Source organism: Mugil cephalus, chromosome 12 (genome assembly GCF_022458985.1).
Source record: "Mugil cephalus isolate CIBA_MC_2020 chromosome 12, CIBA_Mcephalus_1.1, whole genome shotgun sequence".
NCBI lineage: Eukaryota > Metazoa > Chordata > Actinopteri > Mugiliformes > Mugilidae > Mugil > Mugil cephalus.
The window spans coordinates 27,760,462-27,784,759 of record NC_061781.1 but is presented as its reverse complement, the minus strand read 5'-3'; the positions used below and the strand labels follow the sequence as shown (position 1 = coordinate 27,784,759).

General features: G+C 43.1%; 1 protein-coding gene across 1 annotated transcript; it reads right to left on the bottom strand.

The window, feature by feature from the left end:
• Positions 1-183: 183 nt before the first annotated feature.
• On the bottom strand, positions 184-19,605 carry LOC125017216 (kinesin heavy chain-like). Its single transcript, XM_047600091.1, has 18 exons — positions 19,182-19,605; positions 14,426-14,513; positions 13,789-13,862; positions 13,603-13,707; positions 9,481-9,529; positions 9,348-9,403; positions 9,178-9,265; positions 7,653-7,777; positions 7,132-7,236; positions 6,886-7,034; positions 5,185-5,333; positions 2,190-2,359; positions 2,044-2,112; positions 1,766-1,972; positions 1,494-1,640; positions 1,065-1,253; positions 478-595; positions 184-379 (listed from the first exon to the last, which is right to left on the bottom strand). The coding sequence occupies exons 1-18, from the start codon at positions 19,311-19,313 to the stop codon at positions 267-269; spliced, it is 2,133 nt and encodes a 710-aa protein (XP_047456047.1). The 5' UTR covers positions 19,314-19,605; the 3' UTR covers positions 184-266.
• Positions 19,606-24,298: the final 4,693 nt, after the last annotated feature.

Genomic DNA, 24,298 nt, shown 5'->3' with positions numbered 1-24,298 from the left:
AAATCAATATTCTATAGTGAAATCTGTGTATTTGATCTGAAAACATGTATCATGTCATGTATCATGTATCATGTATCATGTGTCATGTGTCATTTATCATGTGTCATGTGTCATTTATAATGTATCATGTATCATGTATCATGTGTCATGTATCATGTGTCATGTGTCATGTGTCATGTATCATGTGTCATGTGTCATGTATCATGTGTCATGTGTCAGGCGTGTTGCAGGATACATCCCCAAACATTGGGATCATTGACGGAGGATCAGTCTGGAAGACTGGGTGTGTTTGATTTGATCACCTTCATGTCGTCTGCATCCTTCAGTCTGCTCATGTGTTCTTTCTCTTTGTCCATCACTGTGACCTCATGCATTTGACCTGAACACTCAAATAAACAGACATGTTTTTATTGGACGAAGCTGTTTTCAGCCACTCAGACAACAGCGCGTCCTGTAACCACGGTGATCCTCCCTGACCTTGAGCATGGAGCTTAGCGACCTCCTCCATCAGAGAATCATGACTCTCCTCCAGCTTCCTCTTCTTCTGCTCCACCATCTGGAGGTCGTCACTCAGAGACACCAGCTTAGCCTGGAGCTGCACCAACGACAACAATGTCTTTTACTGGTCTTACATGTCCTTTATCTGCCCTACATGTCTTTTACTGGTCCTACATGTCTTTTACAGGTCCTGAAAGTCTTTTATCCACCCTACGTGTCTTTTACTGGTCCTACGTGTCTTTTACCCATCCTACATGTCTTTTTACTGGTCCTACATGTCTTTTACTGGTCCTACTTGTCTCTTACCTGTCCTACATGTTTTATACTGGCCCTACATGTCTTTTACCTGTCCTACATGTCTTTTACTGGTCCCACATGTGTTTTACCCGTCCTCCGTGTTTTTTACCCGTCCTATGTGTCTTTTACTGGTCCTATGTGTCTTTTACTCCTCCTACATGTCTTTTACCCGTACTCCATGTCTTTAACTGGTCCTACATGTCTTTTACCTGTCCTACATGTCTTTTACCAGTCCTACATGTCTTTTACCCGTCCTATGAGTCTTTTACCTGAGAGACAAGCAGCTGACTGGTGCTGAGCTCCTTCTCGTTGGCCTCCATCCTGCAGCTCTTTTCCATGACGCTGACCTCCAGCTGTTTGCTGCGACTCATCAGAGACTTCACTTCAGATTTCATTTTACTGATGTAGAGACGAGCTGTGGTGAACTCGTCCTCCATCACTCCGCTCACTTCGGTCATCTGAAGACAGACAGACTGACTCAGAATGATGTGTCATACTCATGTCTGTAGTCAATGATTTTTACATTAACAGAAGAGCTTCAGTCAAACTACACAGTGACACACAAACAATGAACCACAGCTCTGAGAAGCTCTGAGAAGTCAACATTCAAAGCCATAGTGGATAAAATAATGGTAAACATGGAGTTAGTTGCAGACGCTGGGGAAATGTGAACAGAAGAAAACAGGTAGGAGCCTCACAGCTTTGAGCTCAGTGGTTCCGAGGACGCTGCCAATGTCGCTGAGGTCTCTGAGCAACAGACTGATTATATCTGCTGACCTCTTCTTATGGTGAGAGCTAACCTCCTGCAGAAGAGACAACTCTCTCTGGACAGTCTCCAGAATTACCTGGAAACACAAGACAAAACCGGATGTGGGACCAGGTCATGAACTATAACTACCATCCTAGGACCTGACATCAACCAGTCCTCCCATGCTCATTTATTCACCCTCCTTTCTGGATGTGGACTCACAGTTTTATGTGCTAGCTCCTCGTTCAGCTGTTCATTGCAGCGATTCTTGATCTCCACCTCCTGGCTCTTGTGATCATAGTTAACAGCAAGCTCCTCTAGAGCCTGCAGCACCTCCTTCACCTCCTCTTTAGCTGAATCGCTGTCCCTCTGCAGTCGGGACATTTCCTCCAGCAGCCGCTCGTAGTCCTGACGGCCAGAGGCCAGCAGCTGTGGGGGGACAACCGTTAGCTGATGGCAGATCAACAGATGTTGAATGAGATCACTTGGCCGACACTCACCTCGTCCTGATCAATCAGCTGCTGTTTGAGTTTCTCAGATGTCTGACTGTGCTGGTTGATCTCATCATCCTGAAACAAATGCCACATTTTTAATGTTTCACATTTAAGTATGTCGATATCCGGTGGCTGTAACAGATCAGACTGACTTTGTCATCCAGCTGTTGGTACAGGTTGGCGATGAGCGTCTCATACTGCGTCTTCTCCTCTTCGGACAGAGGAGCCGGGGGTGGAGCCATGCTGTCAATCACTGCTGTCGTCTCAATGGTGCTTTTCTTGTTTCTGCTGCTCAGCTGCTCTTCTAAAGGTACAGACTCACCTGGAGAAATTAGAAAAGGTTCAACCCAGAAAAAACACAGCTCTGGTTTTAGTCCGTGTGATGGATTCGAGAAAACAGAGTATGATACGTTCAGCACTTACAGTTTTTCTCAATGGCTTTGTTACATTTCTCAGATCAGAATTGAGATTCTCAAAACTACCTGTTCAATCTTCACATCACTGTGTAACTTGTGCGCATCAAAAAAGCAGTTTCTCATTTCTTTGAACAAGTTGCAAATGCTTTGGTACATCTATGCAAATGATTATGTACAATTCTCTTCTGTTTCCTACATTATCAATTGCTTATGTCATGTTGATCAAAATGTATTATAATGGGTCTCTGTTGAATAGTCTCAACCCCACAACATTTAGGCATTAGTTCATAGCACAAGTCTTTACATGCAAAATGGTTGAGCACAACACAATGTTACAATTTCTGACAATGGAAAGACAAAGAATTGGACGCGGTCAACAGCCAGAGAGAAGAAGAAGAGGAAGAGGAGTGAGGCTGCGTGGCAGAGGAGTTGGGAGGCAAAACCGAGGAAGAGGCAGAAGAGGCCGAGGACATATGTGCGTTCCAGATGAGATACGAGCCACAGACCATGTTTTCAACCATGGACTTACAATGGCCGAGGCTGGTTGAAAGGTGCAGCCAAATGTGCAGGTATAGGTGTGTAATCTAACAACAGATTACATACCTACTTTTTGTACTACTTCATACAATATTACAGTATTCCACTTGCATTTTACAATATACAGTAAGTATACTTTACTTAAACAATGACATTTTATCTTACTCAATTTTGTTTACTATTTGTCTTCCACATAAGACAACTTCACAGGGGGGGCACACGCCCCTTTTCACACCTGAACAGGTGGAGGTTATTTGCACCAAGGTTGTAGAAAACGATGCCATAAGACTAAGGGAGATACAGAGTCCCATTATAGAGGACATCAACATCTCTGATAACATCCACACAGTCAGCATTTCAACCACTGTCAGGGAGCTGAAGACACCAAATGAACACTGTTCCATTTGAAAGAAACGGTGAAAGAGTGAAGGAGCCGCTACCAGTATGTGCAGGTAACACATGTATGAGCATGGAGCACCTGTACCTCACAGTAAACATAACATCGTATAGTACAACACAGTAACTGTGACTTTTACACATTTGCTATGGCTGTAGAACAGAAGATGCAATATGTGCTGTATACATTCGCTGTAACTGTATCTCGCCCAAAAGGAAAATGTATGTAATCCATCAAACTCATTTTGTGTCTTCTGGATAAAGCGTATATTAGAACTATAAGTGAACCACCACAGAGCTTCATCTACATGGATGAAGCTGGCTTCAACCTAGCTTAGTTGATGTGTCAGGCCAACGGGCAACCTTAGTTTCTCCTGCTCTTCTTCTCTCTCTATCTTCTCTGGTTCTAACCGGCTGGTCTTCAGCAGATGGTTCCTCCATATGAGCTGGTTCTGGTTCTGCTCCAGGTTTCTTCCTGTTAAAGGGAGTTTTTCCCTCAGGCTGCTCTGGAGGTTTCAGGCTGGTTTTTAGTGAAGCGTCTTGAGACAATTTGTGTTGTTATTGGCACTATATAAATAAAACTGAATTGAATTGACCATGGCTGCTGCTATCTCTGGGAATGGTGCTGACGCATATTCCCATTATTGGGCCATACGATACAGAGCATCTTGTCACCTCATAGGAACTCTCTCTACAGGATCTCATCCCTGGAGAAGAGTGGCCAGATTGAAGATGACCTGCCAAAGTATGTGATAGTTTGGAACAATGTCAGTTTCCATCGCTCCAAGATCATTAGGCAATGGTTCGCAGCCCACAACAGGATGCTGATGGAGTTCCTCTCACCCTACTCCCCATTCCTTAATCCCATTGAGGAACTTTTCTCAGCATTGAGAAGTATATGATTGCCAGCCACATACACAGATGACCCTTGTGGCTCCCATGGATGCAGCGTGTGATGACATTACAGCAGATGCCTGCAGAGGCTGAATAAGACACTCTAAAAGATTCTTTCCACGCTGCATCGCATATATATTCGATATTCATTGTGATGTGGATGAGAATTCGTGGCCCAACAAACACCTCTTGACAGGATCGTCAGGAGTAGGAAGACTGCACTGTAATTCCTACAGCACTGCATGTACAGTTTTCCCTAAAGAGATTGTCCTATGTTCACATTTCTACGTTTTTTCTTCTTTGTGCTATGCAGTGCTGTCTTTCCCTTTCTGTATCACAATGTCATGGTCTGTCAAAAAATTATAGTACAAACAATAAAAGGATAAATGTGAATCTTGTCCAGTCTCTTGCAATCAAACTCCCACATACACTAAGGTGTAACCGACAATTTACAATAACTGTCATCAAAACGTTAGCCATAATTTACATCAGAACATCCTTCCAGAGTTCACTGTTATATTGACAACATGACTAAGCAATTTGACTGTCCTAAACGTACACAATGACACAAGACACAAGGACTTGTTATTCTGATGGCACTGACATGGTCATTGACACGGATATTTACTTTTGAGAGATGAATTAAGGATTTTGAGCAAGAGAGTGGCTTTTGCAGGTAATCCATGGTGTTTTGCTATTTGTACAAATTGTTCTGAGAAATGCACTTACTGTTTTGCAAATTTCAAGGATGATTTGAGAAATGTACCAAAGCGACTGGGAAAAACTGTAATAAAACCAGTAAACATCTGAGTCAAACATGAAGAAAGTCTAGAGCAACACAACGTGATGAAGGTCAGTGACCAAAATCAAATTTATTCCAAACTCACATTCAGGTTTTTTTTACCTTTTCTCCAGCGTTTCAGTTCATTCTCCAGTTTCTGGATCACAATGCTCAGACTCCTGCTCTTCTCTTTCTCCTTCTCATACTTCTTTTTCCATTCCTCAGCGGTCAACTCCAGGTTCACAGACACTGTGTTCTTGATGGTTTTAGCCCTGAAACAAAAACAGAACTCAAAAGATGGGTATATCAAGACATCGGCCACAAAAGAGTTGAGCAGACTGGGTCAAGAACAAACCCCAGACGTCTGGTTGTTGTTCTGTCCCTTCTTTCTCCTCAAAGTATTTCAACCCCAGCTCTAGTTGTGAACCGAACCCGGTCCAGTTGTCTGGGTAAAACCATCAGATTGGTTCAGAACATTTCTCTCAGTGACCATCTGGTTTGTCTAGACATGTTGTCACCAGTCAACCTTATTCTCTACAGCATCTCAGATAATTGGATCATCAGTGTAAATAATCCTCAACAGCTGTAACAACAAACTTTTCTCAATTACTAATAAAAGGTCAGATATATAGGGCTTTTTGTGGACAATGTTGTGTTTCTTTTTATTTCTATATTCATTTATATTCTATTATTTCTATTAATTTATTAGACAACACAAAAACATTTGTTGATTAAGTTTAGTTGAACAAGAGGGAAACTTTTTAAATCAGTTTAAATACAAACAACTTTCACACTTGTACTTGACGATCCAGATTATCAGTAATTATTATCATTATGTCAATTATATCCAAACTGGTTTAGAATCAACAGAAACATTCTCACTGTGTAGAAAGACTTTCTCCGTTATAATGCACATTGTTGAACTAGGTCATGGTCCCAGTTTGCATGCAATGGAGAAATAACTGTCTCCTCCTCCTCAGTCTTTTCAGTGGGTTAATACAGACCCCTTTCCGGTTCACCTATTATAAACAACTGGAGTCGTTCATGCAGCACACGGGCATTTAAACAACAACCAGATGAAGAATAGCTCAGCTTTTTAACCTCGTATGTAATGTGTGCACTACTTCTGGTGCCGATAGATGGCGCTATCCCTCAGGTGGTTCTTCTACCGGCTCTGTTTACCATCTTCTTCTGCGACCGGCGCAGCGGTTGTGGAGCATGCGCACACGTGTTGTCCAGTTAAACTCTGATTGAGGCAATGATTTGTTTTTCTCACGTGCATGCAAACGTACTGGTCATTCTACCAGATTATTTCTCACTAAAGCTGCAACTATATGGCCACTCTGTATACCCACATTTCTGCAATTATTCTTTTCATTCCTTTTTTTATTATTATTCATTATTAAATTCTCATGTAACATTCTCAGCTATATCCTGAACTCTAGAAACTTAAATGGATTCTACATGTAGGCTTTAGTCAATCTTCTTTCTAGTCTCATCTCTTCTCTCTTTTTCTGTCTCTACTCATTTGGTTGGAACATCTGTGGATGTAACTCATCAGAAATTTGCTTGACTGGCGTCTGTTAATGACCAGATACTCTTTCTTTCATATTTCTCCAGTAAGCCATTATCAGTCAGTGAAGAGGGGTGGAACTTCTTGGGGACAGATGTTAAGACTGTGTTCTAAATGAATGCCAGATTGAACCTCAGTCCACCACCCTGGTTCCTCAAGGTTTCTCCTCTTGAAAGGAGTTTGCCTTAGTGGTGCTCATTTATAATAAGTGGTTAAATCAGTTAACTAATGGCTCGGATGTGTTGCTCTACCTCTGGCCAAACATGAGGGTGGACTTGGTTTCAGCCTCGTTGTAAATGGAGGGTGAGCAGCAGATGATGATTGTGGTTCGACAGTTTCCCCCCAGTGAGTCCTGCAGGATTCGGGTCATCTTGCTGTCTCTGTACGGGACGTGAGTTTTCTACAAACAGACCAATGTGACAAAATCTGATCACTTCTCATCTAGGAGTGTAAATGAGATAACATCTTCTAAACTATAGAGGAAACTGAGGACTTACTGTTCCTTCACTCAGAGCAGCGATGACGTTTCCGAGAGCAGAAAGAGACTTGTTGATGTTTTTTGCTTCGTCCAATACAGCACCTTCTGCTCCCGTCTTACTGACCTGAGGAACCAAAAACATGATCACAGTGTCAGCAAGTAAAAATTCAGAGGTCCTGTTCATACCTGGGATCACAATTGGACTTCTCCACATGTCTCCAGTGACCACTTGTGATTGGACCTCACAGTAATATTTAATATTTATATTTAGAGGACATTATTCACTATTCATAAGACATTCATAAGACATTAACATGAAACAAGCCAGCCTCTACTACGTTTACTGGAGCTGCCCAGCTCGTCCACGACTGAAGCCACAAACTCCTGACGCTCTTATTGGTGAAAGTTTTAAAACTGTACAACAAAAAGAACGAGGCGGACGTCAGTGAGTCCTCAGTGTTTACATTCACACATTTAGGACAGATGTGAACAGGTGAGGGACAGGTGAGGATAGAGGAGATGTAGGGTTAGGGTTACAACCTTCTCGCTCCCTGCCAGGTCAACCAGGTAAAGTTTCCCCGACAGTTTCATCTCCGTCTCCACGTTCTCCTGCTTGATGTTGATCAGGAAAATGCTGTGGCTGCGAGAGCTGTGCTCGTTCATGTCTAAAGGAACAGGGACAGAGAGAACATCTGGAAACCTCTGAAATGAAGATCTCCATCGTGTTTTCAAGACTCCAGCAACAACTTGCAATGTTAGCAGTAGTAGCATCATTAATATAGGAGCAATGACACATTTACCTGTCAGCCACAACATTACGACCAGGAGAAGTAAATAACATTTAAACCATCTTGTGTCAATTAAATGTTCTGCAGGGAAACCTTTGGACCTTGCATTCATTGGTGTGGATGTAGCACCCACCTAGGCCAGATCTGCAGTAGTGAGGTTTATATATATATATATATGTATATATATATATATTCAATTCAATTCAGTTTTATTTATATAGCGCCAGTAACAATAAAAATTGTCTGAAGACGCTTCACAAAAACCAGCCTGAAACCTCCAGAGCAGCCTGAGGGAAAAACTCCCTTTAACAGGAAGAAACCTGGAGCAGAACCAGCTCATATGGAGGAAGCATCTGCTGAAGACCAGCCGGGTAGAACCAGAGAAGATAGAGAGAGAAGAAGAACTGGAGCAACAGTAGTAGTACTATAGTAGTGAGGTTTATATATACATATACTGTATACATATATGATAAAAATGTACCATCTCTTTATTGCAGCTCAGTTTATTCTCCATCCTCATCCTCCTTGACCTTAGTGCAGCCTTTGACACCATCTCCTACCCCATCCTCCTCCTCCACCACCCTTCACTGGTTCCACTCCTCTCTCTCAGACCACACCCAGTTCATCCAGATCAAATCTTGCAAATCCGACCCCTCCCGAGTCACTACAGGTGCCCCCCAGGGCTCTATCCTGGGCCCCCTTCTCTTTATCATTTATCTCGTCCCCCATGGCACTATTTTTTATAAATGTAAGATTCACTACCACTGCTATGCCGATGACACCCAGCTCTACCTCTCTAGTAACCCCAACTCCACACTCCCACCCACCTCCCTTCCGCCTCCTTATGTGAAATTGTCCCCCCATCTACACTTTCCAAAGTTGACTGTTTCCCTGTTCTCATCGATAGCTCTACCCCCCCCCCCCCCCCCCCCCCCCCCCCCCCCTCAGGTTAAGAGTCTGGGTGTCATCCCAGACAGCTCTTCTTCATTCAGTCCTTCTGTCTGTGCTATCCACAACCTCACCCTCCATATCTGTCTGATAGCAAGCTCCCTCACATCCTCCTCCTCCCTCCACCTCCCTCATTGTCTGTTGTTTATTGGATGTTTCTTGTGTTTGGATGTTTGAACGCTGTTTTTCTTTGTGTCCATCGATGTTTCTATCTACTGTTGTATTCATCTCTTCCTTTCTGTAAAGTGTCCTTGGGTGACTTGAAAGGCGCTTCTTAAATAAAATGTATTATTATTATATCAGTAGTATTGTAGTAATAACAGACTCACTGGTGACAGCCACATGTCTGTTTGCTTTCCCTTCATCAATAACGTCCATCACCTCCTCAGGACTGGAGACAAAACGCTCTGTACAGCCCTGACAACAAACACAGCGGCACATGAACAAAGAAATGATGCTGCCACACAGTTTAGTTTAATTCATGTCAGGGTGTACATACCTTCACGAAGGGAACACGATTTTTGTCCTCGTGAACAGCAAGGTTTGTCTTTGACACTGAAACGTGAAACCACAGATCAGCACATCCCAGGTAACTTTCATCCACACACAGAAATTAAATATGTTAATCTCACCATCCAGTAAGTCTCTGATTTTATCCAGATATATCTCAAAATAAGAAACCTGCAGACAGAGAGATACACATGTAGATGATCTATAACAGGAACATACTAACATACATGCTCATATATGGATATTAATACAGAGCAGATTTTTAGCATGAAACGTTTCATACGACCAAAAGATCATGATCCATACACACACACACACACACACACACACACACACACACACACACACACACACACATATACATATATATCCCTTCCTGTACATGGCGTCTTTAGCAGACCAGTCCAGTTTGTTGTCGAGGTGCCCCCCTGAGAACTTATAGGTTTGATCTTCTTCAGTGGCCCCCTCCCCCTCCACTCACTGAAGGCCCTCTTCAGGTCCCTGTAGCTGTATCATCAGAGTATTTCTGAATGTGGCTGGATACAGACCTGTAGTGTATTTACCTAAAGCATGAACCTGTCTTCCACAACCTCACCTTGGTAACAGAGTCTGTCTGTTCTTCACCCAGTGTGAAGCCTCTTACATAGCTCTTTCTGTTTCAATCAATGACTGTGTTTCAACCTGCATGTGACATTGATGAGTTGACATTGATTGATTGATGAGGTCTTTGGTAGAACTGGTTGATCATACACCAGACTACAATCCTACTAAACCCGTGACTTAGAGCCACTGGACCCATAAGGACTGATGCAGACAAAGGCTAGTAACACCAGATACTGATGAGACTTAGATTTTACTTTTGTTCACTCACTTTGCATTTTGTCACTTGATAAAAATAAAGAATCATCATTTATATTTTTAAAAGCATTCTTAGTTTACAGCATTTTCATTTTCTTTATGTGCAACACACACACACTCATAAACACATAGTTTAATTTCTGATGACGATGGAGACCATGAAGAGTTTTATTGGCGACTCTTGTTCCACTAAAACTTCACCCTCAACATCCTGTTCACTGTTACCATGTGTTGACAGGAACAAACCAGCAGGTGAACAGAGAACATATGGAGAGCAGGTGGTCCCTGAACGCATCACTGGTTTCTAAGGCCAAAAGAAAAAAAATGAGGTTTTGATCACAAATCAGATGAACTCTATATTCACAGGCTGGACGGGTAGTCTGTATAAAAACATTATACATGAATATAGTAGTATACAGTAGTATAGTAGTATATCTGTAAGATGAGTATATAAGTAGTATTTGAGTATATATCAGTAGTGTAGCTGAACCTGAATACAGTTTCAGAATTGGACCATATCGCTTATATTGATACACGTAGTTCAAGTTTGCGCTGTGATTGTTGCTCCGGGGAAACTGCCCCCCCCCCTTGATTTCAAAAAAGGTACTCCTGTACCCCAGTATTTATGTTTACATTTTACTGTTTTTTGAGCAGCTGAGCATTATTTTATCCGGCCAGTTTAAATAAAGCTACTTGTGACATGTCATATTTGGCTTTGACTATGACTAAACATTTGCTCTCACTATATATCGTATATCAATATTCAGCCTAAATATATTGGGATATGACTTTTGGTCCATATCGACCAGCCCTAATGTGACCTCAGTGAATATTTGTGCGGATTGAGTGACGTTCAGGAGTCAGGGTGAAAAGTCTGGACTCTGTAACAGAGGAGGCTCTGACTGGACCAAACACCACTTCACTGCATCACTAGTTTAGTCCAACAGATTTATTTTAAGGAAGCAGAGTTTGACCTGGAGTTTATTCCGTTACATTTCATTAGTTTCTCATGTTAGCATCCATCGTTAGCATTCATTAGCTCGGGGATTGAACCTGTAACCTCTCTACCTACTGAGCCACAGTCGCCCCTATTGTCTCCCACAAGAACCAAATCATCATCACAGTCATGTTCTGCCCCTTCAAGTCAGAATAAATCACCTATATTAGCTGATGAAAACATCAACCAATGAAATAGAAATGGCTACATACTGAGTAGGACGCATATGTAGTGAAGCATTGGACGACGACCCGACCAAAATAAGAGCTGAACTTCAATCAGTGAAAACGAAACTGGAGAACGATAGGGCTGCTACGAAGGCCGAGATAGCCAGAGGAACTGGAAAGTAAGTGTGAAGAGCTTGAATCTAGGTCTTGTAGGAGGTTCCATTACTACAGCGATTGTGCGGATGTATTGCAAAGCGCCAGAGAGGCTCAACAGATTTCTGTTGGTGACAGGAGGATCTCCGTGTTCCCTGACCATCCTGCTAAGGTGGCTAGGGCCCAGGCAGGGCAGTGATAATGTGCTATGCCTCTAACCTTAAAAGGTAGGACTTACTAAGCTGCAATGTTCTTGATGTTTCTACTGCGTATCCTATGCTACCTCATGCACTGGCATGTTCACTTATTGAAATACGGTACTTTAGCATTTGGTCACTGTTGGCCACTGTTATTTTTTTTCGGCTTTTTATTTTTATGATTAGGCTGCAGGAGGCTGTTTGTTGAAGTTTAGCTCAGGATTTCTCTCAGTTGTTGTCATGGTTGTGTGGCCTTTTTCACTGTGCTCTCCATTTTGGAGACAAACTTTTTCATTGTTGTGTGTTCATGTATATGAACACGTGTATATTGCAAGTGGTGATGGTTAATGTTTACGCACCAAACTTTGATGATGTTAATTTCTGTAAGGGATTACTCAGCAGTACAGCCACATGTTGATTCTTGGAGGTGTTTTACCCTATGCTAGGTCACTGTAGTCCCCGCTCTAGGGTTAACCCTAACCCAAACCCTAACCCCCCATTCAGCCTTGGCTAGGACTTTCTCTGGTGGCTGGGTTGACCCTTGGACATTCAGTAATCCCTTAGCAAAGACTTTTTCTTTTCTTTTCCAGTACATCAGTCATGTTTGAGAATAGACCACCAGTTGAAGAGTCAGCCCACTTCGCGTCTTACATACCAGGTTAATAATGACTCCAGTGTTATTGTCACTGATCCTGTAGCAAATAATAACACATACAAATCTTTTTATTCCTACTTATACAGATCTCAATTCCCCACTGACACTAATGAAATGAACAAATTTCAGGCTGATCTTCAAATTCCCACTATTGAACCTAGCAGAGCAAAGGAATTGGACGTTTCTCTTTCCCTTGAGGAATTATATTCTTCAATTAAAGCCATGCAAGAAATTTATTGAATAACTGTCTCCTTTACTTTTGTTGGAAAAGAACATTTTTTTATTGTCCCAACTTTCAAACTAATACGACAAACTGGCTCGTCTGTGTTAATGGGTCCGCCTTGATCATACGCTTTAAATCCTAAACGTTCTCACATTCAGCTTTAAAATCGTCCCTTTTATTCCTTCTTTCCTTTATTTCCTTTTATTCTGTGTGTGTGTGTGTGTGTGTGTGTGTGTGTGTCTCGCTGGCCCACTGAAACACAGATAGTGATGATTGACAGGAGGGTTCACTCCATTCATTCCTATGGAACCAAAGCATCCAGGTGCTGAGACCAATGCACAGACTGAACCCTCTTGTCTTCAGCCTCTTTGCTCGACAGAGACGAGGAAAACAAACACACATGCACATGGAGACATAACGAGTTCATGTACATTAATAGTAAATTAAGTGATTTATTGATCTTCACAGGCCTAGTGGTGTTGGAGTATATACTGGTAGTATAGGAGTATATTGGTAGTATTGGAGTATATATAGGTGTGTGTATATACCAGTAGTATAGGTGTATACAGGAAGTATTGGAGTATATCAGTTGTATACAGATGGATTCTTTATTTACAGGCTGGAATTTTATTCTGTATAAAGAGCGACAACATGAATAAATACTGTGAATTATCTGCTGCTCTGCATATCTTCCCATCACTATGAGGCTGACTCATAGTTTTACTGGACAAACCTTCTGTCACAAGTTTAATGTCTAAATGTCTTCTGTCTACACCCAGAACGAGGTCCTGTTTTATTGGAGCCTTCACAAGCAACATGAAGACAACTTCTAATTTCAGGTATGCGATATTAATTCAGCGTGGTCAGCTTTGTGTTTTGTTTTTTTTGTTAATGTGAATATTACACCATTAACAGTGAATATCTGGGCTAAGAACCCAACACCAGCACCAATATGTTAAATATAAGGTAAAGTATGAAATGTACAGATCGCCACCTTGATGTGAAACTCCAGATTCTCGTCCATGGAGTAGATGTGGTCAAAGATGTCTCTGGAGATACGAGGAATGATTCCCATCTGACGAGGGTCGTGGAGATTCCCCTGAAAATAACCACACAAATACACACACAAGTGATCACATTAACAACAAAACACAGAAATAAACTCGCCCTGAACACTGACCTCCATGGTGTGAGTCTTTCCTGACGACGTCTGACCGTAAGCGAAAATGGTCCCGTTGTATCCTCCCAACACATCTGGAAGACAGCAACACGGCAACACGGCAACAAGTCAACGCGTCAACAAGTCAACACGTCAAAAACAGCAACAAGTCAACACATCAACACAGCAACAAGTCAACACATCAACACAGCAACAAGTCAACATGTCAACACGTCAATATGTCAACGCGTCAAAAACAGCAACAAGTCAACGCGTCAAAAACAGCAACAAGTCAACACGTCAACAAGTCAAAAACAGCAACAAGTCAACAAGTCAAAAACAGGAACAAGTCAACGCGTTAAAAACAGCAACATGTCAACACGTCAACACGGCAACATGTCAGCGCGTCAACACGTCAATGCGTCAAAAACAGCAACAAGTCAACACGGCAACATGTCAGCCCGTCAAAAACAGCAATAAGTCAACGCGTCAACAACAGCAACAAGTCAAAAGTAGCAACACGGCAACATGTCAACACGTCCACAAGTCAAAAACAGAAACATTTCAACACGTCAACACAGCAACATTTCAACAGGTCAACTTGGCAACATGTCAACACGTCAACACTAGAGGAGATCAGATATAATAATGAACTGACCTCTGACGATCTGTTTGGCGCAGGCGTCGTAAACTTGAACCTGTTCAGTGTTTGGTGAAAGGACTCTGTCAAATACATACGGCTTCCCCTGGAAAACACAAGTAGACCAGAGTCACTTCATCATCCACCCATCATCCATTCATCCATCCATTTATCCATCCGTTCATCCATCCATTCATCCATCATCCATTCATCCATCATTCATCATTCATCATCCATCCATCCATTCATCCATTCATCCATTCATCATTCATCATCCATCATCCATCATCCATCATCCATTCATCCATCATCCATTCATCCATCATTCATCATCCATCCATCCATTCATCCATTCATCATTCATCATCCATTCATCCATCATCCATTCATCCATCATCCATCCACCCATCATCCATTCATCCATCCATCCGTTCATCCACCCATAATCCATTCATCCATCATCCATTCATCCATCCATTTATCCATCCGTTCATCCATCCATGCATTCATCATCCATTCATCCATCATTCATCATTCATCATCCATCCATCCATTCATCCATTCATCATTCATCATCCATTCATCCATCATCCATTCATCCATCATCCATCCACCCATCATCCATTCATCCATCCATCCGTTCATCCACCCATAATCCATTCATCCATCATCCATTCATCCATCCATTTATCCATCCGTTCATCCATCCATGCATTCATCATCCATTCATCCATCATTCATCATTCATCATTCATCATCCATCATTCATCATTCATCATTCATCATCCATTCATCCATCATTCATCATTCATCATCCATCATCCATTCATTCATCATTCATCATCCATTCATCATTCATCATCCATTCATTCATCATTCATCATCCATTCATCCATCATCCATCTATCATCATCCATCATCCATTAATTCATCCATCATCCATTCATCCATTCATCATTCATCATCCATCATCCATAAATTCATCCATCATCCATTCATCAATTCATCATTCATCATCCATCATCCATCATCCATTCATCCATCACCCATCATCCATCTATCATCATCCATCATCCATTAATTCATCCATCATCCATTCATCCATCATTCATCATTCATCATCCATCATCCATTCATCCATTCATCATTCATCATTCATTCATCCATCATTCATCCATCCATTCATCATTCATCATCCATTCATCCATCCATTTATCCATCCGTTCATCCATCCATTCATCCATCATCCATTCATCCATCATTCATCATTCATCATTCATCATCCATCATCCATTAATTCATCCATTCATCATTCATCATCCATCATCCATTCATCTATCATTCATCATCCATTCATCCATCCATTTATCCATCTGTTCATCCATCCATTCATCCATCATCCATTCATCCATCATTAATCATTCATCATTCATCATCCATCATCCATTCATCCATCATTCATCATTCATCATCCATCATCCATCATCCATTAATTCATCCATTCGTCATCACTCATCCACCATCCATTCATCCATTCATCATCAATCATCCATCATCCATTCATCCATCATCCATCCATCATCATCCATTCATCCATTAATTCATCCATTCATCCATCATTCATCATCCATCATTCATCATCCATCATCCATTCATCCATCCATTCATCCATCATCCATTCATCCATTCATCATTCATCATCCATCATCCATCATTCATTCATTCATCATTCATTCATTCATCCATCCATAATCCATCATTCATCATCCATTCATCCATCATCCATTCATCCATCATTCATCATCCATTCACTCATCATTCATCATCCATTCATCCATTCATCCATCCATTCATCCATCTATTCATCATTCATCATCCATTAATTCATCCATCATCCATTCATCCATCATCCATCATCCATTCATCCATCCATCATCCATTCATCCATCCATTCATCCATCATCCACCCATCATCCATTCATCCATTCATCCATCCATCATCCATCCATTCATCCATCATTCATCATTCATCATCCATTAATTCATCCTATCATCCATCATTCATCATTCATCCATCCATTATCCATTCGTTCATCCATCATCCATTCACTCATCCATCATTCATTCACCCATCATCCATCATTCATCATTCATCATCCATTCATCCATTATCCATTCATTCATCATTCATCATCCATCATCCATCATTCATTCATTCATCATTCATTCATTCATCCATCCATAATCCATCATTCATCATCCATTCATCCATCATCCATTCATCCATCATTCATCATCCATTCACTCATCATTCATCATCCATTCATCCATTCATCCATCCATTCATCCATCTATTCATCATTCATCCATAATTCATCCATCATCCATTCATCCATCATCCATCATCCATTCATCCATCCATCATCCATTCATCCATCCATTCATCCATCATCCACCCATCATCCATTCATCCATTCATCCATCCATCATCCATCCATTCATCCATCATTCATCATTCATCATCCATTAATTCATCCTATCATCCATCATTCATCATTCATCCATCCATTATCCATTCGTTCATCCATCATCCATTCACTCATCCATCATTCATTCACCCATCATCCATCATTCATCATTCATCATCCATTCATCCATTATCCATTCATCCATCATTCATCATCCATCATCCATTCATTTATCATTCATTCATTCATCATTCATTCATTCATTCATGCATAATCCATCATTCATCATCCATTCATTTATCCATCCATCATTCATCATCCATTCATTCATCCATCCATAATCCATCATTCATCATCCATCATTCATTCATTCATCCATGCATAATCCATTCATCCATCATCCATCATCCATCCATCATCCATCCATCATACATTCACTCAGCCATTCATCCATCCTCCATCCATCCATCCATCCATTCATTCATCATCCATCATTCATCATCCATTCATCATCCATCCATCATCCATCCATCATTCATCCATCCATCCATCCATACATCTACACAGTAACACACACACAGCATTACTCAAGTTTTAATTCTTATTATTTAAAGTTTTGTTCTCAGTTGTTGATGGTTCTGTAAAGTCACTGAGTGCAGCATAAAGGAGACGTCAGTTTGATGAATGGATGAGTGACTGGTTTGTGTTTATAATGAATCCAGTTAAAGGAAGTGGAACAAATTGTTTAACCTATAATGAATCCAGTTTAAGGAAATGGGTCAAACATAGAGTCATTACACAGAATGATTTAAAGTTAGTTTGTCAGCTTTATACTCTCTACTAAACATCGATTTAGACTTGAAATTATTTTGTAAAAGTCAGGTTGTATTTAACATAAAAGATACATACATAAGATACATAATATATATATATATATATATATATATATATATATACATATACATATACATATATATAATCAACAATTCAACAATTCAACAATCAACATCAATAATCAAAAACCAACTATCAATAATCAATAACCAACCATCAATAATCAAGCATCAATAATCAACCATCAATAGTCAATAATCAAGCATCAATAATCAACCATCAATGACAAACCATCAATAACAAACCATCAATAATCAAGCATCAATAATCAACCATCAATGACAAACCATCAATAGCAAACCGTCAATAATCAACCATCAATAACCAACCATCAATAACCAACCATCAATAACAAATCATTAATAATCAACCATCAATAATCAACCATCAATAACCAACCATCAATAACAAATCATTAATAACCAACCATCAATAACCAACCATCAATAGTCAATAATCAACCATCAATAATCAACCATCAATAACAAACCATCAATAACAAACCATCAATAACAAACCATCAATGACAAACCATCAATAATCAACCAACAATAATCAACCATAAATAACAAACCATCAATGACAAACCATCAATGACAAACCATCAATAACAAACCATCAATAACAAACCATCAATAATCAACCATCAATAACCAATAATCAACCATCAATAACCAATAATCAACCATTATTAATCAACCATCGATAATCAATAATAAACCATCCATAATCAATAATAAACCATAGATAATCAATAATAAACCATCAATAATCAATAATAAACCATCGATAATCAATAATAAACCATCAATAATCAATCATCAATAATAAACCATCAATAATCAATCATCAATAATAACCCATCAATAATCAATAATCAAACATTATTAATCAACCATCAATAACAACCATCGATAATCAATAATAAGCCATCAATAATCAATAATCAATAATAAACCATCAATAATCACCCATCAGTAATTAACAGGAATAATTCTGATGAATAAATAATGTGATGACGTCTGAGCTGGACTCAATAATCAGCATAAAATCACAACAGATGTCTCCCTCTCCTGTTACTGGTTCTATTGTGGAGCAGTGGAGCAGTGGTTAGAGATGCAGTCTTGTACCGAGGGGTCCATGGCCGTGGTGCCCTGAGCAGCATCAAACACTAACAATCATCCCACTGCTCCACTTGTACACACCACGGACGAGTCAAAGAGCAGGAACACGTTTAACCGCTGGGATAATTATTATTATAATTAGAATTATTATTACTGTTATTGTTATTGTCGTTGTTGTTTCTATTGACACACACTGACACACACAGACAGGGAGGGTGTGCCCGGTTCCTCCGGAGGTTCCTCTGGGGCCTCTGTCTACCCAGACCGGGCCTAGGGAGCCGGACTCACCGCCACCACCACGGTGTCCTCTCCGTTGAACTTCGGGGTGAATTTGTCTCCGCGGCTCCGCTCAGCGTCGTTCAGCGGCCTGAAGCGACACATCACCTTCACCCCGCACAGCCCGCACTCCGCCGCATCCATCACCGACACACAACAGCACAGCAACACAACAGCACCGGCGTCCGCCTCAAGGAATCGTCTAGTGAGGAGGAGGAGGAGGAGGAGGAGGAGGAGGAGGACTAGTGAACAAAAGAAAACGGAGCGAGTCCCGCTGTTGCAGCTCCCCGGTCACAGGCTCCGGTCTCCGGTGATGCTCGGTCTCCGGTCCCCAGTGAGTCTCTCCATCACATGAACACCTCCACCCCCTCAGGTCCTCCCTGGACCACAAGAGCCGCGGGGAACTCTGGGAAATGGAGTCCGTCAGTCCATGAGCTGAGACAATTTGTATTGTTATTGACGCTGAATAAATTAAATAGAATTGAACTGAAGGTGAAACTCCACCTCTCTAGTCTCCACCTACGTTTCAAACATCTTAATCTCTTTGTTTCACTTCTACTTTTAAATGTAAAACATGTAAACATGACAAACAAATAATGAGAGAGACGCCTCACCACGGACCAATCAGAGAGGAGACACTCATCACGGGCCAATCAGACATGTGGAGTCCTGCAGTCACATGATCACTTTGTTATAGAACCGGACGACCTATTTTACATTGGAGAACATTATTTATTATTTAACATTATAAATAATAATGATGATTACAATAAAACAACGTCCTGATTGACTTCTCTCACAGTCACTAGGAAGTGAGTGAGTGACCCTACAACCCTCTACTGACCCACTACTGACCTCTACTGACCCTACAACCCACTACTGACCCTAAAGCCCTCTACTGACCCTCTACTGACCCAACAACTCTCTACTGACCCTCTACTGACCCAACAACTCTCTACTGACCCTCTACTGACCCACTACTGACCCTAGAGCCCTCTACTGACCCTACAACCCTCTACTGACCCACTACTGACCCTACAACCCACTACTGACCCTACAACCCTCTACTGACCCTCTACTGACCCTAAAGCCCTCTACTGACCCTCTACTGACCCACTACTGACCTTACAACCCTCTACTGACCCTCTACTGGCCCACTACTGACCCTACAACCCACTACTGACCCTACAGCCCTCTACTGACCCTCTACTGACCCTACAACCCACTACTGACCCTACAACCCTCTACTGACCCACTACTGACCCTAAAGCCCTCTACTGACTCTCTACTGACCCACTACTGACCCTACAACCCTCTACTGACCCTCTACTGACCCACTACTGACCCTACAACCCTCTACTGACTCTACAGCTCTCTACTGACCCTCTACTGACCCCCTACTGACCCTACAACCCACTACTGACCCTACAACCCTCTACTGACCCTCTACTGACCCCTTGCTGACCCTACAACCCACCACTGACCCTACAACCTTCTACTGACCCTACAACCCTCTACTGACTCTCTACTGACCCTGCAACCCTCTACTGACCCTACAACCCTCTACTGACCCTCTACTGACCCACTACTGACCCTACAACCCTCTACTGACCCAACAGCCCTCTACTGACCCTCTACTGACCCACTACTGACCCTACAACCCACTACTGACCCTACAACCCTCTACTGACCCAACAGCCCTCTACTGAACCTCTACTGACCCACTACTGACCCTACAACCCTCTACTGACCCTCTACTGACCCACTACTGACCCTACAACCCTTTACTGACTCTACAGCTCTCTACTGAACCTCTACTGACCCACTACTGACCCTACAACCCTCTACTGACCCTCTACTGACCCACTACTGACCCTACAACCCTCTACTGACTCTACAGCTCTCTACTGACCCTCTACTGACCCCCTACTGACCCTACAACCCACTACTGACCCTACAACCCTCTACTGACCCTCTACTGACCCCCTGCTGACCCTACAACACACCACTGACCCTACAACCTTCTACTGACCCTACAACCCTCTACTGACTCTCTACTGACCCACTACTGACCCTACAACCCTCTACTGACCCAACAGCCCTCTACTGACCCTCTACTGACCCACTACTGACCCTACAACCCACTACTGACCCGACAACCCTCTACTGACCCGACAGCCCTCTACTGACCCTCTACTGACCCACTACTGACCCTACAACCCTTTACTGACCCTCTACTGACCCACTACTGACCCTACAACCCTCTACTGACTCTACAGCTCTCTACTGACCCTCTACTGACCCCCTACTGACCCTACAACCCACTACTGACTCTACAACCTTCTACTGACCCTACAACCCTCTACTGACCCTCTACTGACCCTGCAACCTTCTACTGACCCTACAACCCTCTACTGACCCTCTACTGACCCACTACTGACCCTACAACCCTCTACTGACCCTCTACTGACCCTAAAGCCCTCTAGTGACCCTCTACTGACCCACTACTGACCCTACAACCCTCTACTGACCCTCTACTGACCCACTACTGACCCTACAACCCTCTACTGACCCAACAGCCCTCTACTGACCCTCTACTGACCCACTACTGACCCTACAACCCACTACTGACCCTACAACCCTCTACTGACCCTAAAGCCCTCTACTGACCCTGCAACCTTCTACTGACCCTACAACCCTCTACTGACCCTCTACTGACCCACTACTGACCCTACAACCCTCTACTGACCCAACAGCCCTCTACTGACCCTCTACTGACCCACTACTGACCCTACAACCCACTACTGACCCTACAACCCTCTACTGACCCAACAACTCTCTACTGACCCTCTACTGACCCACTACTAACCCAACAGCCCTCTACTGACCCTCTACTGACCCACTACTGACCCTACAACCAACTACTGACCCTACAACCCTCTACTGACCCTACAGCCCTCTACTGACCCTACAACCTTCTACTGACCCTACAACCCTCTACTGACCCTCTACTGACCATACAACCCTCTACTGACCCTACAACCCTCTACTGACCCACTACTGATCCTACAGCACTCTACTGACCCTCTACTGACCATACAACTCTCTACTGACCAACTACTGACCCTACAACTCTCTACTGACCCTACAACCCTCTACTGACCCTCTACTGGCCCACTACTGACCCTACAACCTTCTACTGACCCTACAACCCACTACTGACCCTACAGCCCTCTACTGACCCACTATTGACCCTACAACTCTCTACTGACCCTCTACTGACACACTACTGACCCTACATCTCTCTACTGACCCTCTACTGGCCCACTACTGACCCTACAACCCACTACTGACCCTACAACCCTCTACTGACCCAACAGCCCTCTACTGACCATACAACTCTCTACTGACCCTCTACTGACCCACTACGTACCCTACAACCCAGTACTGATCCTACAGCCCTCTACTGACCCTCTACTGACCCTACAGCCCTCTACTGACCCTCTACTGACCCTACAACCCTCTACTGACCATACAACCCTCTACTGACCCTACAACCCTCTACTGACCCACTACTGATCCTACAGCCCTCTACTTACCCTCTACTGACCCTACAACCCTCTACTGACCATACAACCCTCTACTGACCCTACAACCCTCTACTGACCCTCTACTGGCCCACTACTGACCCTACAACCTTCTACTGACCCTACAACCTACTACTGACCCTACAGCCCTCTACTGACCCACTACTGACCCTACAACCCTCTACTGACCCTCTACTGACACACTACTGACCCTACAGCTCTCTACTGACCCTCTACTGGCCCACTACTCACCCTACAACCCACTACTGACCCTACAGCCCTCTACTGACCCTCTACTGACCCACTACTGACCCTACAACCCTCTACTGACCCTCTACTGACCCTATAACCTTCTACTGACCCTCTACTGACCCACTACTGACCCTACAACCCTCTACTGACCCAACAGCCCTCTACTGACCCTCTACTGACCATACAACTCTCTACTGACCCTCTACTGACCCTACAACCCTCTACTGACCACTACTGATCCTACAGCCCTCTACTGACCCACTACTGACCCTACAACCCTCTACTGACCCTACAGCCCTCTACTGACCCTCTACTGACCCACAACTGACCCTACAACCCTCTACTGACCCTACAACCCTCTACTGACCCACTACTGATCCTACAGCCCTCTACTGACCATACAACTCTCTACTGACCCACTACTGACCCGACAACTCTCTACTGACCCTCTACTGGCCCACTACTGACCCTACAGCCCTCTACTGACCCACTACTGACCCTACCGCCCACTACTGACCATACAGCCCTCTACTGACCCTACAACCCACTACTGACCCTACAACCCTCTACTGACCCACTACTGACCCTACGGCCCACTACTGACCCTACAGCCCTCTACTGACCATACAGCCCTCTACTGACCCTACAACCCACTACTGACCCTACAGCCCTCTACTGACTCTCTACTGACCCACTACTGACCCTACAGCCCTCTACTGACCCTCTACTGACCCACTACGGACCCTACAACCCACCACTGACCGTACAGCCCTCTACTGACCCTCTACTGACCCACTACGGACCCCACAACTCACGTTTGATCCTACAGCCCTCTACTGACCCTACAGCCCTCTACTGATCCTACAATCCACTACTGACCCTACAGCCCTCTACTGACTCTCTACTGACCCACTACTGACCCTACGGCCCACTTCTGACCCTACAGCCCTCTACTGACCATACAGCCCTCTACTGACCCTACAACCCACTACTGACCCTACAGTCCTCTACTGACTCTCTACTGACCCACTACTGACCCTACAGCCCTCTACTGACCCTCCACTGACCCACTACGGACCCTACAACCCACTATTGATCCTACGATGCCATAAGCTCATGATCCAATACAGCCCTACGCCCTGACATACCCTCTATTGACCCTACAGCCCTCTACTGACCCTCTACTGACCGTACAGCCATCTACTGACCCACTACTGACCCTACAACCCTCTACTGACCCTCTACTGACCATACAACTCTCTACTGACCCTCTACTGACCATACAACCCT